Source organism: Pteropus medius, unplaced genomic scaffold (assembly GCF_902729225.1).
Source record: "Pteropus medius unplaced genomic scaffold, Ma_sr-lr_union100, whole genome shotgun sequence".
Classification (NCBI taxonomy): Eukaryota; Metazoa; Chordata; class Mammalia; order Chiroptera; family Pteropodidae; genus Pteropus; species Pteropus medius.
In genome coordinates, this window is record NW_024347791.1 from 19,101,093 (window position 1) to 19,117,629 (window position 16,537).

The 16,537-nt window shown below is 36.5% G+C and overlaps 1 protein-coding gene across 4 annotated transcripts in view; it reads left to right on the forward strand.

Moving 5' to 3' along the window:
• ABCB4 (ATP binding cassette subfamily B member 4) overlaps positions 1-15,929 on the forward strand; it is a 67,967-nt gene extending 52,038 nt beyond the window's left edge. For 3 of the 4 annotated variants that reach the window (XM_039878212.1, XM_039878211.1, XM_039878215.1), the window contains 6 exons: positions 6,666-6,806; positions 9,129-9,285; positions 10,268-10,465; positions 11,919-12,125; positions 14,999-15,145; positions 15,559-15,929. In XM_039878212.1, the coding sequence (XP_039734146.1) occupies positions 6,666-6,806; positions 9,129-9,285; positions 10,268-10,465; positions 11,919-12,125; positions 14,999-15,145; positions 15,559-15,765 (1,057 nt within the window). In that variant the 3' untranslated portion in view covers positions 15,766-15,929. The remainder of the gene's footprint in view (positions 1-6,665; positions 6,807-9,128; positions 9,286-10,267; positions 10,466-11,918; positions 12,126-14,998; positions 15,146-15,558) is intronic. The other variant, XM_039878214.1, reaches the window with a different exon arrangement.
• The last annotated feature ends 608 nt before the right edge of the window (positions 15,930-16,537 follow it).

Sequence of the window (16,537 nt, forward strand, 5' to 3'; positions counted from 1 at the left end):
TTTGTTCTTCTTTTTCTAGTTCCTTTAGATGTAACTTTAAACTGAGATTTCTCTTGTTTCTTGAAATAAACCTGTATCACTATTACCTACCCTCTTAGAACTGCTTTTGCTGCATCCCGAAGATTTTGGAAAATTGTATTTACACTTTTATTTGTCTCAAGGTACTTTTTAAATTTTCTCTAATTTCTTCATTGAACCATTGGTTGTTTAATAGCATGTGGTTTAGTTTCCACATGTTTGTGTTTCTTCTAGTTTCCTTCTTGTAATTGATTTCTAATTTCACAACCATTTGTTATGGTTGGAAAAGATGCTTGATATGATTTCATCTTCTTAAATTTATTGAGACTTATTTGTGGCCTAATGTGATCTATCCTGAAGAATGTTCCATGTGTACTTGAAGAGTGTGTATTCTGTGGCTTTTGGATGGAATGGTCTGTATATGTCAATTAAATTCACCTGCTCTACTGTGTTCTTTAAGGCCAATGTTTCATGATTTTCTGTTAATGATTATCTGTCTGGAAAATCTATCTATTGACATAAGTGAGATATTAAAGTTCCCTACTATTATTGTGTTGTTGTCAATTTCTCCTTTTATTTCTGTTAATATTTGCTTTACATATTTAGATGTTTCTATGTTGGTACATAAATATTTACAGATGTTATATCTTCTTATTGGATCAACTCCTTTACCATTCATTATATAATGCTCTTTTTTGTCTTTGTTACATTCTTTGTTTTAAAGTCTATTTTGTCTGATATAACTATTGCTACCCCAGCTTCCTTTTCATTTCCATTAGCAAGGAATATCTTTTTCCATTTCTCCACTTTCAGTCTGTGTGTGTTTTTGGTTTTGAGGTAAGTCTCTCTCAGCAGCATGTAGATAGGTCTTGTTTTTTTATCCATTCATCCACCCTATATCTTCTGATTGGAGAATTTAGTACATTTACAGTTAAAGTAATTATTGATAGGCATATGCTCATTGCCATTTTGTAATTGTTATCTAGCCATTTTGGGAGTTCCTCTCAGTTCCTTCCATCTTCTCTTTATCTCTCTTTGTGGCTTGATGGCTTTCTTTAACTTGTGTTTAGATACTTTTCTTGTTTTGTGTATTTACTATAAGTTTTTTTCTTCATGGTTACTGTGAGGTTTACATATAACATCTTATGTATATAACAGGATCTTTTAAGTTGATAGTAACTCAAATTTAAGCACATTCCAACACTTTACATTTTTACCCCCTCCCTCCTCCTCCTTCCTCCTCCTCCTTCCTCCTCTCCTCCTTCTTCTCCTCCTCCTCCTCCTCCTCCTCTTCTTCTTCTTCTTCCTCTCTTTCTTCTTCCTCTCTTTCTTCTTTCTTCTTCTTCTTCAACCCCAATAATGCTATTATTCTGCTCAATGTTGTCCTAGAGATCCCTTAATGATTTTCACATTTTAAAATTATTTTTTTCATTTTACTGTTTACTCTGAGTGATTTTCAATGCTTTATTTTCCTGTTCTCTGATTCATGTTTCTATTTCACCCATTCTGCTTTCGAATCTCTCTAATGTATTCTTCAGTTTAGTTATAAATTCTGTTTGGTACTTGATTACATTTCTATCTCTTCATTGAAGTTTTTTCTGTGTTCATCTGTTCTTTGTCTAACATCAGTGAGCATCTTTATGACTATTACTTTGAATTCTTTATCAGGTAGATAACTTTTCTACATATCCTTAAAGTCTTTTTCTAGGTTTTTGTTTTGTTCTCTAATTTGTAACACATTCCTCTGTTTTCTCATTTTGCTTGACTCTCTGTGTTTGTTTCTATGTATTAGGTAAAATAGCTACCTTTCTCAGTGTTGACGAAGTGGCTTTGTGTGAGCAATGATCTTTCTCATTCACCTTTGCCCTAGCTCTTGGTTGTCTCTCGAACCTTTGTGATTATCTAGTCTTCCTGAGTTATTCTTTATACGCCTCCAATGTTGAGAGTGTACCAAGATCTGTCAGTGTTCCAAGAAAAGAAATCTCATTTTGCACCTTGTTTCATGCTGATTGGAAGCCAGACCCTCAGGCAGCAGCTTTTATAGTATAGAAACTTACATAGTCCTGTTGGGCTACAATCTTTGTCTCTGCTGGCCTTCAGATCAGGAGACCTGGAGGTGTCCCCTGGGTGACAGTTGCCCAAATTGGGACCCCAGACAAGTGTTAAGCTTTCAGAAGTCTCATTGAGCTGTAATGAGGTCAAGAGGGTGTCTTGTTTTCATTCCCTGAAAGCACCTCCCTTAGCTTCTGGGTATGTGGGAAACCTGAAGCCTATTTTTCAAGCTGAAGCTCCAGGCTAATAGGCCTTTTCACAGGAAGACTGGATTTGGGTTTTAGTTTGCTGTTTATGCAGTGCCCTGGGGGTGGCAACCAGCCAACAACTGTCTTTTGGATTTTTACAGTCCAGTGGAGCTCAGTTATGCCAGCCCTCTTAGCCACCAGTGTCAGGCATCACTGGGTATCGCTTGTGTGGATTGCACCCACCCTCTGGCTTTAGCAAGGTAGCTGTATAGTGTAGGGGGTGGGACTCACTTGCTGCTTTCAGGAAGACCTTGGGTAAACATCTCCACTGCCTATGTCCATGGGCTTCAGCAGTGCAGCTAGAGAGTGCTTTGTTTGTGTGCATTCAGGCTTTAGGCTGGGGATGGGAGAATGCCACAACTGTTTCCCAGCCCCAGCAGGTGGGGATGGGAAGTTTGCAACCACTGGCACTGGCAGACTTTAGCTAAGGCGTGGGAGAATGCCCAGTGTTCCCAGTCACCTACCGCTTCCAGAGAGTGGGAAGGTGTTGTAACCACTTGTACTCTTCTCTGGTTTCAACAAGGCAGTGGGATAGTGTCTCCACTGCTCATCCACCTGAGTTAGCAGGTTAGGTAGAGAGTGCAATAATGGCATCCACCAGCTCCTCTGTCTCTGGGGAGCTTTTCAACTGTACCCCTCCTTTCCAGCCAATGGTTTTAGGTTTACAAGTGACTCTTTTTCATGTAGTCTGGACACTTTTTCAACTGATAATTTTTTGTTAGTTGTTGTTTTTTTTTTGTTTTGTTTTTTTGTTTTTTGTCTAGGTGTGAGCCCTTTAAGAGGGGAGTCTGTTTCCCATAGCATGTCAGGTCCCCTTGATGTCAACATTGGCTCCATTGGTTTTCTAAGCCAGATGTTTTAAGGGCTCATTTCTCCAGTGGACCTCTTAGGGTTAGTATGCCAGATGTGGAGCACCAACTCTTTGTTCTTCTAGAAGTATCTGTCTGGTGAGGTTGCTCCCTATTGCTACCACACCAGGGGTGGGTTTTTGTGAGAGCGTGTCTCTGCCTCTTCTGTCTCGATGTGGTCCTTTTATCCTTTGTTGTGGAAAGCAGCAGTTTAACTAGTTTTCAGATAATTTTCCAAGGGAAATGGTCCATGTGTAGTTGTAAGTTTGGTGTGTTATCTGTGGTAGGAAGTGAGTTCAGAATCTTCCTGTGCCACCATCTCGGACTTCACCTATTTCATAAGTTTTAAATTGAGCTCCATTCTGGGTAGTGTGATGAAATCTCACACCATCCTGCTCTGCCCCACCCAGGAATCCAGAACATGAATCATCCCTTTTCTAGAATATCCATGCTGTATACACTACCTACCCATTATCACTTAGTAGCCGTCTTGGTTATCAGATAGACTGTTGTGCTATTGCAGTGCTTGTGTTCATGTAACTCTTATTTTATTTAATAGTAGCCACACAGCTCAAGAGTAATGATGCTGGCAATTTTAATATGCCAAAGAGAAGCTGGAAAGTGCTTACTTTAAGTGGAAAGGTAAAAGTTTTTGACTTAATGAGGCATTTTTTTTTTTTGCATTTAGAAGCTGCTAAAATTTTTTTAGATTTAATTTTATTTTTAGTTTCAAGTATACAGTACATTGGTTAGATGTTCATATAGTTTATAAAACGAACTCCCTAATTGCTCTGCTCTGTCTCTCCTCTGGCTCTCCACCTAGCCATTACATTAATGCTAACTGCATTCCCTATATCATGCTCCCCATGCCTGTGACCATCTGTCAACTACTAATTTGTACTTTTTTAACCCTTCACCCCATTCTCCCAGCCTCCAGCCCCTCAACCCCCCTGGCCATCATCGGATTGTCCTCTATATTTGTGAGTCTGTTTTTTGAGTAGTTTGTTCTTTTCGTTTCATAGATTCCACATATTAGTGAAATCATATGGTATTTATCTTTCTCTGTCTGATTTATTTCATTCAGCATAATAAACTCTAGGTCCATCCATGTTGTTGTAAATGGTAGGATTTCATTTTTTTTTAATAATTCAGTAATATTCATTGTATATATGAACCATAACTTCTTTATCCAATTGTCTGTTAATGAGTATTTAGGTTGCTTCCATACCTTAGCTATTGTAAATTGTGCCACCATGAACATACAGGTGCATAGATCTTTATGAATTATTGTTTTGGTTTTCTTTGGATAAATACCCAGAAGTGCAATTGGTGGGTCAAAAGGTATATCCATTTTTAATTTTTTGATAAACCTCCAGACTGCTTTCTATAGTGGCTGTACCAATTTGCAATCCCACCAACAGTGTATGAGAGTTCTCTTTTCTCCACATCCTCGCCAATACTTGTTCTTTGATTTATTGATGATAGGTGTCAGGTGATATCTCATTGTGGTTTTAATTTGCATTTCTCTGATGATTAGTGATCTTGAGCATCTTTTCATATGTCTATTGGCCATCTGTATTTACTCGTTGGAGAAATATCTGTTCAGCTCTTCTGCCCATTTTTTAATTGGATTGTTTGTTTTGTTGTTGAGTTGTATGAGTTCTTTATATATTTTGGATATTCATCTCTTATCAGATGTATCATAAGTGATTATCTTTCATTCAGTCAATTGTCTTCTTGTTTTGTTGATAGTTTCCTTTACTGTACAAAACCTTTTTGGTTTCATGTAGTCCCATTTGTTTATTTTTTCTTTTGTTTCCCTTGTCTGAGGAGATATGTCCGAAAATAAATTACTGTTAGCAATATCAGAGAGTTTACTGTCTATGTTTCCTTCTAGAAGTTTTATGATTTCAGGTCTTACATTTAAGTCTTTAATCCATTTCGAGTCTATTCTTGTATATGGTATAAGAAGGTGGTCCAGTTTCTTAAAGAGGCATTTTTATCACATCACAACATTATAAGAAGGAGAAATACAGCACAATAAGATATATTGAGAGAGAGACCACATTTACATAATTTTTCTTACAGTATATTTTATAATTGTTCTATTTTATTATTAGTTGTTAATATCTTACAATGCCTAATTTATAAATTAAACTTTATCATAAATATGTATGTATAGGGAAAAAACATAAAATATGTAGGGTTCAGTACTGTCTGTGATTTCAGGCATCCACTAGAAGTCTTGGAACATAACTCCATGAATAAGGGGGACTACTGTATTCCATTTGTTCTCTGGATGAGGACCAGATCCAACCTGCTCTGAAAGCAAAGACACATAGCCTATTTTACTGGTTTATACTTGAGCAATTCAAGAAACTTCCAGTGGTACTATTTGCCACTTGTTTCCAACCAGGGCCTGTTTTTATAAATGAATATATTTTAACACCAACAAAATTAAATACAAGTTAGATTATAACCCTGTAGACTAGTACAATAGTTTGAGCATTTACAAATTTGTAAAAGGATAGTTGAAATTCTCAATTTATTTCATCTCCTTATGTATGTATATACTTCATGCAGCTATATTTTTCTGTCCATTTGATGTTTGACATATAAATATATATGTATTATTATCTGTGACCTTATGGTTTGTTTTAAACTTAATGAGAATTAGGGGATAATAGAAAGCTGGAACTAGTTTCTAATTTGATTATAATTTAAAGATTCAGTAGCAGTGTAAATTTTCAGTAATATTAAATATTTTAATGCCACGCTTACAGCACATAAATTAAACCATCTAAATCAGTAATACTTTGAATTTTCCCTCTTGGCAAATGCCTTCCTTCTAATCTGAGAGTAAATAAATTGTTATTTTCGAGGATTTATAATAATAAAGTAGCTATACTAATAGAGTAGAGCATAAGGTCTAATTATAAATGGTACAAAAAATTTATATTGGACCTGGTCGGATCTAGCTCAGGGAAGAACTTCTGATATGTGTCTGTTGAAACCTCAGTCACCCTACTTTTCTGAATCTGAAACATGAATTTTGACGTAAGAGACTATAACTAGTCACAGAAGACAAGGTAATATTAAAGAAATCACATTCAGACAATTCAAACTTTAATCCTAACTTTGACATCCTTGATATTTTTGACACAATAATCATGTTTACATCATAGAGTTTGAATTTCTGGGTTATCAGATATCAACATGTCATAATAGCAACTATCAGTTGAATAACCACTATGAGCTAGGTACTATGCTAGACATTTATATTGTTTATTTAGTTCTCAAAACAATTCCACATCATACTGGTTATCACAATTGTACAAATAAGAAGAGATATATAGAAAGGTTAAGTCACTTACTCAACTATAACTGGAGGCAGAATTTAAGCCCAGGTCAACTAGACTTAAAAGCTGTGCTCTTTCCACACCACAGTGCTAAGAGTGGTCGAAGAAATGGTTAATGAATACACTAATTTGCTTTTCAGGAATTCTGTGCGAAAGGCACACATCTATGGAATTACTTTTAGTATTTCACAAGCATTTATGTATTTTTCCTATGCTGGTTGTTTTCGATTTGGTGCCTATCTCATTGTGAATGGACATATGCTCTTCAGAGATGTTATTCTGTAAGTAACTTTAAAAATATTAAGATTATTCTATAATAGGGTTTCAATAGGTCTATGCAAAAGTTTAGAGCAGCAAAAAACCTCTTTTGTTCTAAGATGAGGTCAGAGTTGAATCAACCACAGAAATCTGATATTGTCAATTCTCCAAGTACAGTTTAATCATTTGAGTGGGCTAAAATTAACTCAGCTTATGAAAACTATCATAAACCAGAATTTTAGTAGTACATAGAACTCTAGTCAAGAGGACACCAAATTTTCTTATTGTAGAATGTGGGCAGAAATAAATCATAATTAGAAAGTTGCTGGTGACCATAGACTCAAAACTGAGGGTTAAATCGCTTGCTATTTATCTGCACCCACAGCTGGCCTTGACAATGGGATGGGAATGCTTGACCGAAGTCTGGCAAAGTCTCTCTGGTAACCAGGCTTGGGATGACTCTGCCAACATTTGCTATCAGCCTTTCTTATTTTATTGGTTCTCAAGACTAACCTCTGGTCTTTACGAAATGATGCATTCCTCCTTTCAAAATATGCTAAATACATTCAATTAGCTTGCAGTCTAGTCTTGAGAAAGGAAAGCCATTCTTTTTAAGATCACTTGGCATATTTCTATTCCAATGGGATGATTTTAAAGCACTAGTGAACTTTTTTGAACAGGGTCAAGACAAAGAAAGTAAAAATGTTTAAGGGCTTTTATTTGCATCCAAAATTAAAATAACCATGAAAAAGTTACATAAAATCTTTGTATCAGTCAGGATCTCAAAAGGAAACAAATGGCACTGCAAATGGGATAACAGGGGAAAGTTTATTAGAGGATGTATTTACAAAGGTGTGAGAAGTGTTAAGGACAGAAGCACCCAGCGGGGCTGTTAACACCTCATTGGTTCCCAGCTAGGAACTGCTAAGATCCTAAACCTAAAGGGCAAGAGAAGAGAAAGGTTTTCATAACTCAGTGTAGAGGCCTTCTGTGGTCTACAGTGGAGGGACACCAACAACACAACAATCTGACAAGAAAGAAGCCGACCAAATACCCTGGACTCACCCTCCTCTAGCCTTCCCATCCTCTGCTGGTGCCTTGCATTGCCAAACCCCATCAGAAGCCAGAGGACAAGAAAATCTTTTGATGCATTCCATGAAGGTCAGCTTCTTGACAGACTGTGATGGTACAAAATAGAGATGGGTAGAGAGTAGAAAGTGGTTTTGGAGGGTCAAACAGAAATATCCGGCTCTGGGAATTACACGTTGGAGTCTTTTTTTATTGTCTAGAAAAATATCACTGAGAAAATTGGTCCTGCTTTTTTGTTGTTTTGTTTTTACCATTAAAATATTAAATTCTGGATAATTGGACGACAGTGTTTTTAATCTTCCATGCTAAAGCTCGATGACAGGCTGTACAGAAAAGCTAGGCAGCTGTATGTCAGTTGTTCATCACTATTTTAAAATTTAATTTTTGGTAACCAACTTTACCAAGTACTTAGAGGAGAGACTTACTATACCTACCATTCTTGTCCCCATGTATTTAAAACACATGTTAATACCTTAGATTTAGAAGTTTGGGAGATAAAATATTTAAGTTCTCCATTATTATTAGATAGAAATTTTCCTCCCCTCCCCTTTCTCTGGGGGAGCTCTGATGTCAGAAGTAAATAACTTTGTGGAAATGTATATCCTCAGAATCTTTAACCCTTCCTAAAAGCTGTTATAACCTATATTCATTCTTTAAAGAATATATAACTGAAAATAGCTTAGGACAATTGTTTTTTCAGGGCAGTGTCAATAATTATTTTAATTGTAAGAGAAAAGCTATTTCTAGTAAATGCTCATTTTCCCTAACAAAAATTCTTTACTACATTGATAATTGTCATTTGTGTAGGATTGTGGAAACCACGAACTGGAAGTCAAGGCCACAAATCAAAAGGAAATATCATTCCTTGTCTGGTGCTGATCAAGGCCCTGGGGCACTCTGTGCTTTAGTTCCCTCAGCTCTCAAAAGGGTACAACTAGCTATTAAAATTACTCGAGATCACAAGTCAGATTCACTCATAAGCCACTTTATAAATGAGAAGAACTTTCCAAAGTTACATTAACTCTAGGAAATTAGAGGCTCATAAGGGAAGCCAGAAGCCCATAGAGGAAAACAGCAACTCTCAGCAATGATCTGCCTCTCCTCTAACTTTCCTTTGTTACTAGAATTCCATGGGAGTGTTGTGTGGGGTGGGGGTAAAAAAAATCAATACTGGTTAGCGGTATGCCTTTAGACTTTCAAACGTCATGGAGCTGATTATCTAAGCTAATTTTTTAATTCTTCTTCTTCCGGTCTAGGGTGTTTTCAGCAATTGTGTTTGGTGCAGTGGCTCTTGGACATGCTAGTTCCTTTGCTCCAGACTATGCTAAAGCCAAACTCTCTGCAGCCCACTTATTCATGCTGTTTGAAAGACAGCCTTTGATTGACAGCTATAGTGAAGAAGGTCTGCGGCCTGTGAGTTCTCTGCTGCCTGAGTAGTACTCGGTTAATTTTTTCCTAAAGGTTTGCTATCTGCTAGATTGTAACCACAGGATAAATATGAAGAGATTCCACTGACATTGATTTGTCTTTATGATATTTATAGGGCTAATATTTGACCAACTTTCCTGGCATTTTAAAATTTTATAGGATGTTTCAAGGATTTTGAAGTTCAGCACATCAAAAGTAAAAAAAAAATCCAGATATAGTGGAACTGGATAATTTTCATGAAAACTGTTAGTCATTTCTGCATGAAGCTCTGTGTATATAATTCTGTATGCAAATGCAACTAGCAATTTGGCTTTAATCACATTTTATAGTGACTGGGTTATAATTAGTAAGGAGGCCACTTTATTCACAGTAAGAGTACTAATCCTATACTCTACTATCTCCAAAGTTAACCCAAACTTAGATCTAAGTGTTCTTAGCATGACACAAGCTGCGGCACATTTTAATGCACCAAAAAAACCACTGTGGGTGAAGAGATGGGGGCTTACACAATCTTTCCGGGACTTTGCCAGGTATTTCATATAAGAAAATTGCTATGCCCAGTGAAGGAGACAGAAAGAGTCTGCCAGGGCTTGAGACAAGGGCTGTCCACTGAGACTGCAGGTAGCAACTGTTCTAATTTCCCAAGCTTCTGAGCCTTTGGCCACTGATTTGGCTCCAGCCTCAAAATCATCTTTTAAGAAAGCTAAATATTTATCTTAAATGACCCAGAAACTGAGGTTAGATAACAACTCTCTGTAATATGACTACCTAAACTAACCCCTATCTGTATCTCCCATCTTCCATTTTCTATAACAACTTCCTATCACTAAAACTGGTACCAGCATTTGTAATGACTATGAGTTTTATGTTTCTCTCCTAGTTTTTGGTAAGGTTTCCTTGAAATAATCGTTTTTATTACAATAATTATTAGATCCATCATAATAGCAACATTAAAAAATTTTTTTAGGATAAGTTTGAAGGAAATGTGACATTTAATGAAGTCATGTTCAACTATCCCACCCGGCCAAACGTGCCAGTGCTTCAGGGGCTGAGCCTGCAGGTGAAGAAGGGCCAGACGCTGGCCCTGGTGGGCAGCAGCGGCTGTGGGAAGAGCACGGTGGTCCAGCTCCTCGAGCGGTTCTACGACCCCTTGGCTGGAACAGTGGTGAGCACACTTTCTTAAATTAGTAATTAAGTGGCTAAACCAATATTCCCATAATGGAAAACTTTGGACAAGTAAAGATCGTAATCCTCCTTGATACAGTGACCACACTGTAGAAACCCTGAACTGTCTCCCATAGTCAGACAAATATATGGAGATAATCGGGTAGAACATCTGGAATTTATTGTAGCTCAGAAAATGCTGAATATAAAGTTGACCTCTACCCTGTCACGGGCCTTTTGAGCCAGCCTGATTCTCCTAAGTGAACTCTCAATTCTTGTTTTATAAAGGTAAGCCACAAACTCCTGCCAGATTTCTAAGCAGGCTCCCAGGAAAGGCCTGCTATTCCCTCCTCACCTCCTTCTGCTTCGCCTTCTCTCTCTAACCTTGAACTCCAGGCTCTCTGGCTTTGACTCTTATCCTCACCTCCAGCCCTTTCATATTTGGCTTTCATCAATGATTTTCTAGTATCTAGCCCCTGGCTCTCTTCCATAAGTGAAGGCTTGGCTCTTATTGATAATTACCACTGACCTAGCTCTGGGAGCCCACCCCCAGTTAGAGAGTCACCAAAGTGTTAAATCTTGTTTAGTTGTTTCTTCTCGGGAAATCTTATGCTTCCACTGTTACAATTGCTCTGCAGGTATAAATGCAGGCAAACCAGCTCAACAGTCTGTAGGTATGCTGTGCTAACACTACAGTGGGAATTTCTTCCTTAATTGAGAGGTCAAGACTAGTTAGACTTATGTCTAGTCCTTAATTGGTGAACTTAACCTTTCAGGAAGCTGCATTCTCAGTCACCACATCACAAGGCTCCTGTAGAAGCATCATGCCTCCTGCACATAGCAAATAAAAAATAAAACTATCACCAACAAAACCATTCTCCCAAAGACACTGCCCTTTGAGCGTGTTAACTTTCCATTGAATTTTTGTCCTTAGTGCTGTGAAAAAGAGAAAAGTTTAGGCTGGTAGTTCTCAGGGAAGAGGTAGAGGTGGATATGAAATAACCAACTTTCAAAATCTGGGCTGTGCTACCGATCTGCCTTTTGTTCTGATGTGCCTGGAGGAGGGGGATAAAGTCAAGATGAAAAATTAGTTCCGAGGACAGCAGATGTGAGTAGGATAACTAATTGCAGAAAGGCAGAGGTGGTATACTTGCCTGGCAAGGGGCAGGTAAGGACAGAAAGGAATGTGGAAAGACAGTGCCAAATATGCTACCATTTTGTGCCAGTTAGACCAAGAAGGGGATAGCCTAATCAACATAAAAATCATTTTATTGGCTTTTTTGCCCTCCAACAGTGTAAGTGCTTACAGGCTGTGAGGCTTGCTATTTCACCAACTACTGATGCCCAAATGCAACAAAATCCTCCAAATGGTTAATCTAGTAACTTACTGCTTAGTTTTTCTTTTTTGTTTTCTTCTTAAGCCCTTCTTATAGTTTGTGGACTTTGGTTTTCAGCTCTTAGATGGTCAAGAAGCAAAGAAACTCAACGTCCAGTGGCTCAGAGCCCAGCTCGGAATTGTGTCCCAGGAGCCTGTCCTGTTTGACTGCAGCATTGCTGAGAATATTGCTTATGGAGACAATAGCCGGTTTGTATCACAGGATGAAATTGTGAATGCAGCCAAAGCAGCCAACATAGATCCTTTCATCGAGACCTTACCCCATGTAAGTTAACTGATAATTTTTTAGGATGAAATCAGAATCAACTATACACTTTTTCTCCCCAAAGCAGTTCCTGAAGTTATACTCCAACAAAGTCTTGTAATGGAATGTGTCTATTTACTAGCACTGTGACCTTGGATAAGACCCTGAACTCCATGATACCAACTTTTCTTATGTCCTATCTCATACAAATGTAGTGAGAAGCAAATAAGGTGATACTAAGTCAATGCAGCGTATCTCAGGTTGCAAACTGGTGATTTTGGGGTTGCATTCAGACTGTGGCCATGTTTGGTTTATGGTACTTTTTAATTAAACACTTTATTTTGAGATAATTATAGATTCACATGCAGTTGTAAAGAATAGAAATTTTATGTACCATTTACCTGGTTTCCTCCAATGACATCTTGCAAAACTACCGCCATGATATTGACGTGGACACAATCCACTGATGTCAGATTTCCTGTTTTACTTGTATGCATTTGTATATGAGTGTATTTAGTGCTATGCGATTTTATTGCATGTGTAGAGTCATGTATTCACTATTGCAGTCAAGGTACAAAACATTTCTGTCCGCACAAAGATCCCTCATGTTGCCCTTTTAAAGCCACACGCCCCTCCCTGCCTTCACGCCCCCCAACCTCAGGCAACCACTATTCTCCATTTCTGTAATTTTCTATTTTAAAAACGTTATATAAACATACAGTACATGACTTTTTGAAATTAGCTTTCCTAACTAATCCCCTGAAGTTATTGTATCTATAGTTGATTCCTTTTTATTGCTGAGTAGTAAGTATTCCATAGTATAAATGTGCCAGTTTGTTTTAACCATTGACCTGTTGAAGTATACCTAGGTTGTTTCCAGTTTTGGGCTACTAAGAATAAAACTGCTATAAATTTTTATGTACCAGTTTTAGTGTGAACCTAAGTTTTTATTTCTCTGGGATACATGCCCAGGGTGCAGTTGTTGGGCTATATGGTGATTGCATGTTTAATTTCATGTAAGAAGCTGCTTAACTGTTTTCTAGAGTGGCTGTGCCATTTTACATTTTCACCAGCAAGTATGAGTGATAGTCTCTCTGTATCTTTGCCAGTTTTTCCAGTGTCTTTTTTTTTTTTTTTTTTGCCATTGTGATAGGCATATATTAATATCTCATTGTAGTTTTAATTTGCACTTCCAATTGATAAGTGATGTTGAACATCTTTTTATATATTTATTTGCCATCTATATTTCCTCTTTGGTTAGATGTCTCTTCATGTCTTGTGCCAATTTTCTGTTTGAATTGTTTTTGCTGTTGTTTTGACAGATTTCTATATACTCTAGTTACTAGTCCTCTGTCAGATATATAGTTTGCAAATATTTTCTCCTAGTCTGTTGCCTTTTTTCATCCTTTAACAGGGTGTTTTGCAGAGCCAAAATTTTTAATTTTGATGAAGTACAATTCATCAATTTTCTTTTTATAGATTGGCTTTTGGTGTCAAGTCTAGGAATTTCTTGTCTAGTGCCAGGTCTTAAGATTTCTTTTTTTTTTTTTTTTGCTAAAAGTTTTATGGTTTTACACTTTATATGTATGTCCGTGCTCCATTTTGAGTTAATTTTGGTATAAGGTTGTTTTTCTTGAATGATTCATTGTATTCCTTTGGAGAGGACACGTACTCTCCTTTCCATGGTCCCCAACACTCCCTATCACCTCATTGTAGCTGCTATGCCTGTAGCCAAAGTGCCGTGAAGTCAATATGGATTTGAAAAATATCTAAGGTAAGGGTTCAATGAAACAATTTTCTTCAGTAACTGGTACATATGAGTGGTCCTGGAACAATGACTTGAGATCCCTAAAACTGAGGGTAGAGATCATTCATTTTGTGGCACTTATCTAGTATCTACAGTTCCACTGGATTAAACTGAAATACAGCTTGAATTTTTACTGATATATTGTGCTATGATTAGAAATCACATTCACAAAATTTAAAACCCTCCATTTTGGTTAGCCTTATCGATCATTAACATATAGTTATTGACTTCAGTCAAGTATTGGACTTAACTGTGAATGGAAAAAACTTTAAAGCTTCAGCTTGAACTGAAGCTTTGACATTGGACTTTAGGACGTTAATTCACATGATATACACTGAATTCAGTTCACTCTAAACTGAACTGACTCAATTTGTACTTTTATACATTCCATGTTTTGGCTTAGAATGTTCTCTCAATATCCAGCTTCCCAACTTCTCTACAAAGGTATCTAATTTATCTCCTCTTTCTTCTTTCTCCCACCTTATCTCCACAATTTCTATTTCCCTCTTATCTTTCATAGAATGTTGTGTATACTACTGATTTGGTACTTTCTTGACCTTATAGTGAATGCTCTCTATGTGTTTTTTATCTTAAATTATAAATTCCTTCAGGGTAGGAACAAAGTTGAATTCATTTTTGTACAGCCCATAGTTCTGAGCATAGCAGATACTCAGTAATATTTAGGTGAATAAATGCATTTAAGAGAATAAACTAGGCTCTATTGGGTCATATGTATATAGCAAATTTAAAAAAAAAAAATTTAAAGCTTAAACTAACATTTAACCTTTTTAGTACTCCAGTGACATTAGATCAACTGACATGGTAATGGTAGGAATTTGAGACTTTGTTGCAGAATAACACTGAGATCTGAAATCACTAGTTTTCTATTTTGATTTTGAAAATGAACATTCTGTTAAATGGAAAACACGTTAAATGGACACCTATGTAGGTGTTATAGAACTTTCTGATTCCAAATATTTTTTCCTTATACATAGAACTATCAAATGTTAAGAAGTACAAGTTTATTTGATATAGCATTAGTATTCAGAGTTAGAACTTTATTAATTTTATTAATGGCAACTTGCAGAAATATGAAACAAGAGTGGGAGATAAAGGAACTCAGCTCTCAGGAGGTCAGAAACAGAGGATTGCTATTGCCCGAGCCCTCATCAGACAACCTCGAATCCTGCTCTTGGATGAAGCTACATCAGCTCTGGATACTGAAAGCGAAAAAGTATGGCCTCCCATCTCATGTTCCATTTAATTTGTAAAATAGAAGTTTTTGTGCTGTTAACCATGAAAAAAAAAATGTAAGCATAGAAAAAAGTAAATAGAAATTTAGACAGTGGTTATTTTGAGGTAGAATATTTTATCTCTTTCAGTATTTTTCAACTTTTCTAAAATGATCACCTATTACTTTTAGAAATTTTAAATATTTGTGATTATTTACAGTGAGAATCCATTTTTATTATAAAAACAAAACTACATGTCAAATTATATAAATACATATGCATAGAGCCAAAGATTCAGAGATAAACAAAAAATAAATTTTCTTGCTTAGATGATAAAAATGCTTAATTTCCCTTCATGTTAAAACTTATATGTACAATTTTTTAAGATAAGGCTTCTGTTCTGATTTATCAACAGATTGTCCAAGAAGCCCTGGACAAAGCCAGAGAAGGCCGCACCTGCATTGTGATCGCTCACCGCCTGTCCACCATCCAGAATGCAGACTTAATAGTGGTGTTTCAGAATGGCAAAATCAAGGAGCACGGCACACATCAACAGCTGCTGGCGCAGAAAGGCATCTATTTTTCCATGGTCACTGTCCAGGCTGGCACACAGAACTTATGAACTCTTGTTATAGTATGCCTTAAAAAGAAACTCAAATCATTCTACAGCTTTTGCAGACTTGTAAAAAAAAAAAATGTTTAAGACATCGAAAAATAAAAGTACATCTTACACCAGACCAATTTAGAACATCCAGTTTGGGGTTTGATACTACAGCATTTAAAATTTCAGAGTTAAAAATGACATCTTTCTTGATGAAATATGAAAATAACCTAGCTCTTCCTGAGTTATCAGAAATATCCAGAGAAAGAAGAGCAAAGTTCAAGTATATAAAGCTGTAGTACAGAAGTTACAGACATAGGGAAAATTCTTATGGTCCTGAATAGTTGTAGATGACAGGATATTTTGGGAACAATTTTCCCAAGTACAAAGGGAAAATAAATTGTTAAAAAGTCTATTGTCTCCCTTGGTAGGTTTCCAAATTATTCTATTGGGGGGAATTAAGGTTTTTAAAAGTGACTATCCCCAGCTTTATCATCAAAGTCCAAGAGAAAATGAAATTTTCCTTATACAAGGCAACTTTGCAGGCATACATTCGTTCCAAAAAGCAAGAGACATATTTCTTTAAAAAATGTTTAAAACACAAAAATTACACATATTATCTCAGTGCAATTTGTAATGTTGGAAATATCAACAATAAAATGCTATTTACATAGCAACTGCATTTTTTTTTTAACAAATAATTCCAATTGTTTTCAGAATATGAGTCCACTTCTAACAAGGAAGAAATATGTTTAGATGAAGAAAAAAAAATATTCTAAGCAACACTTGGAAA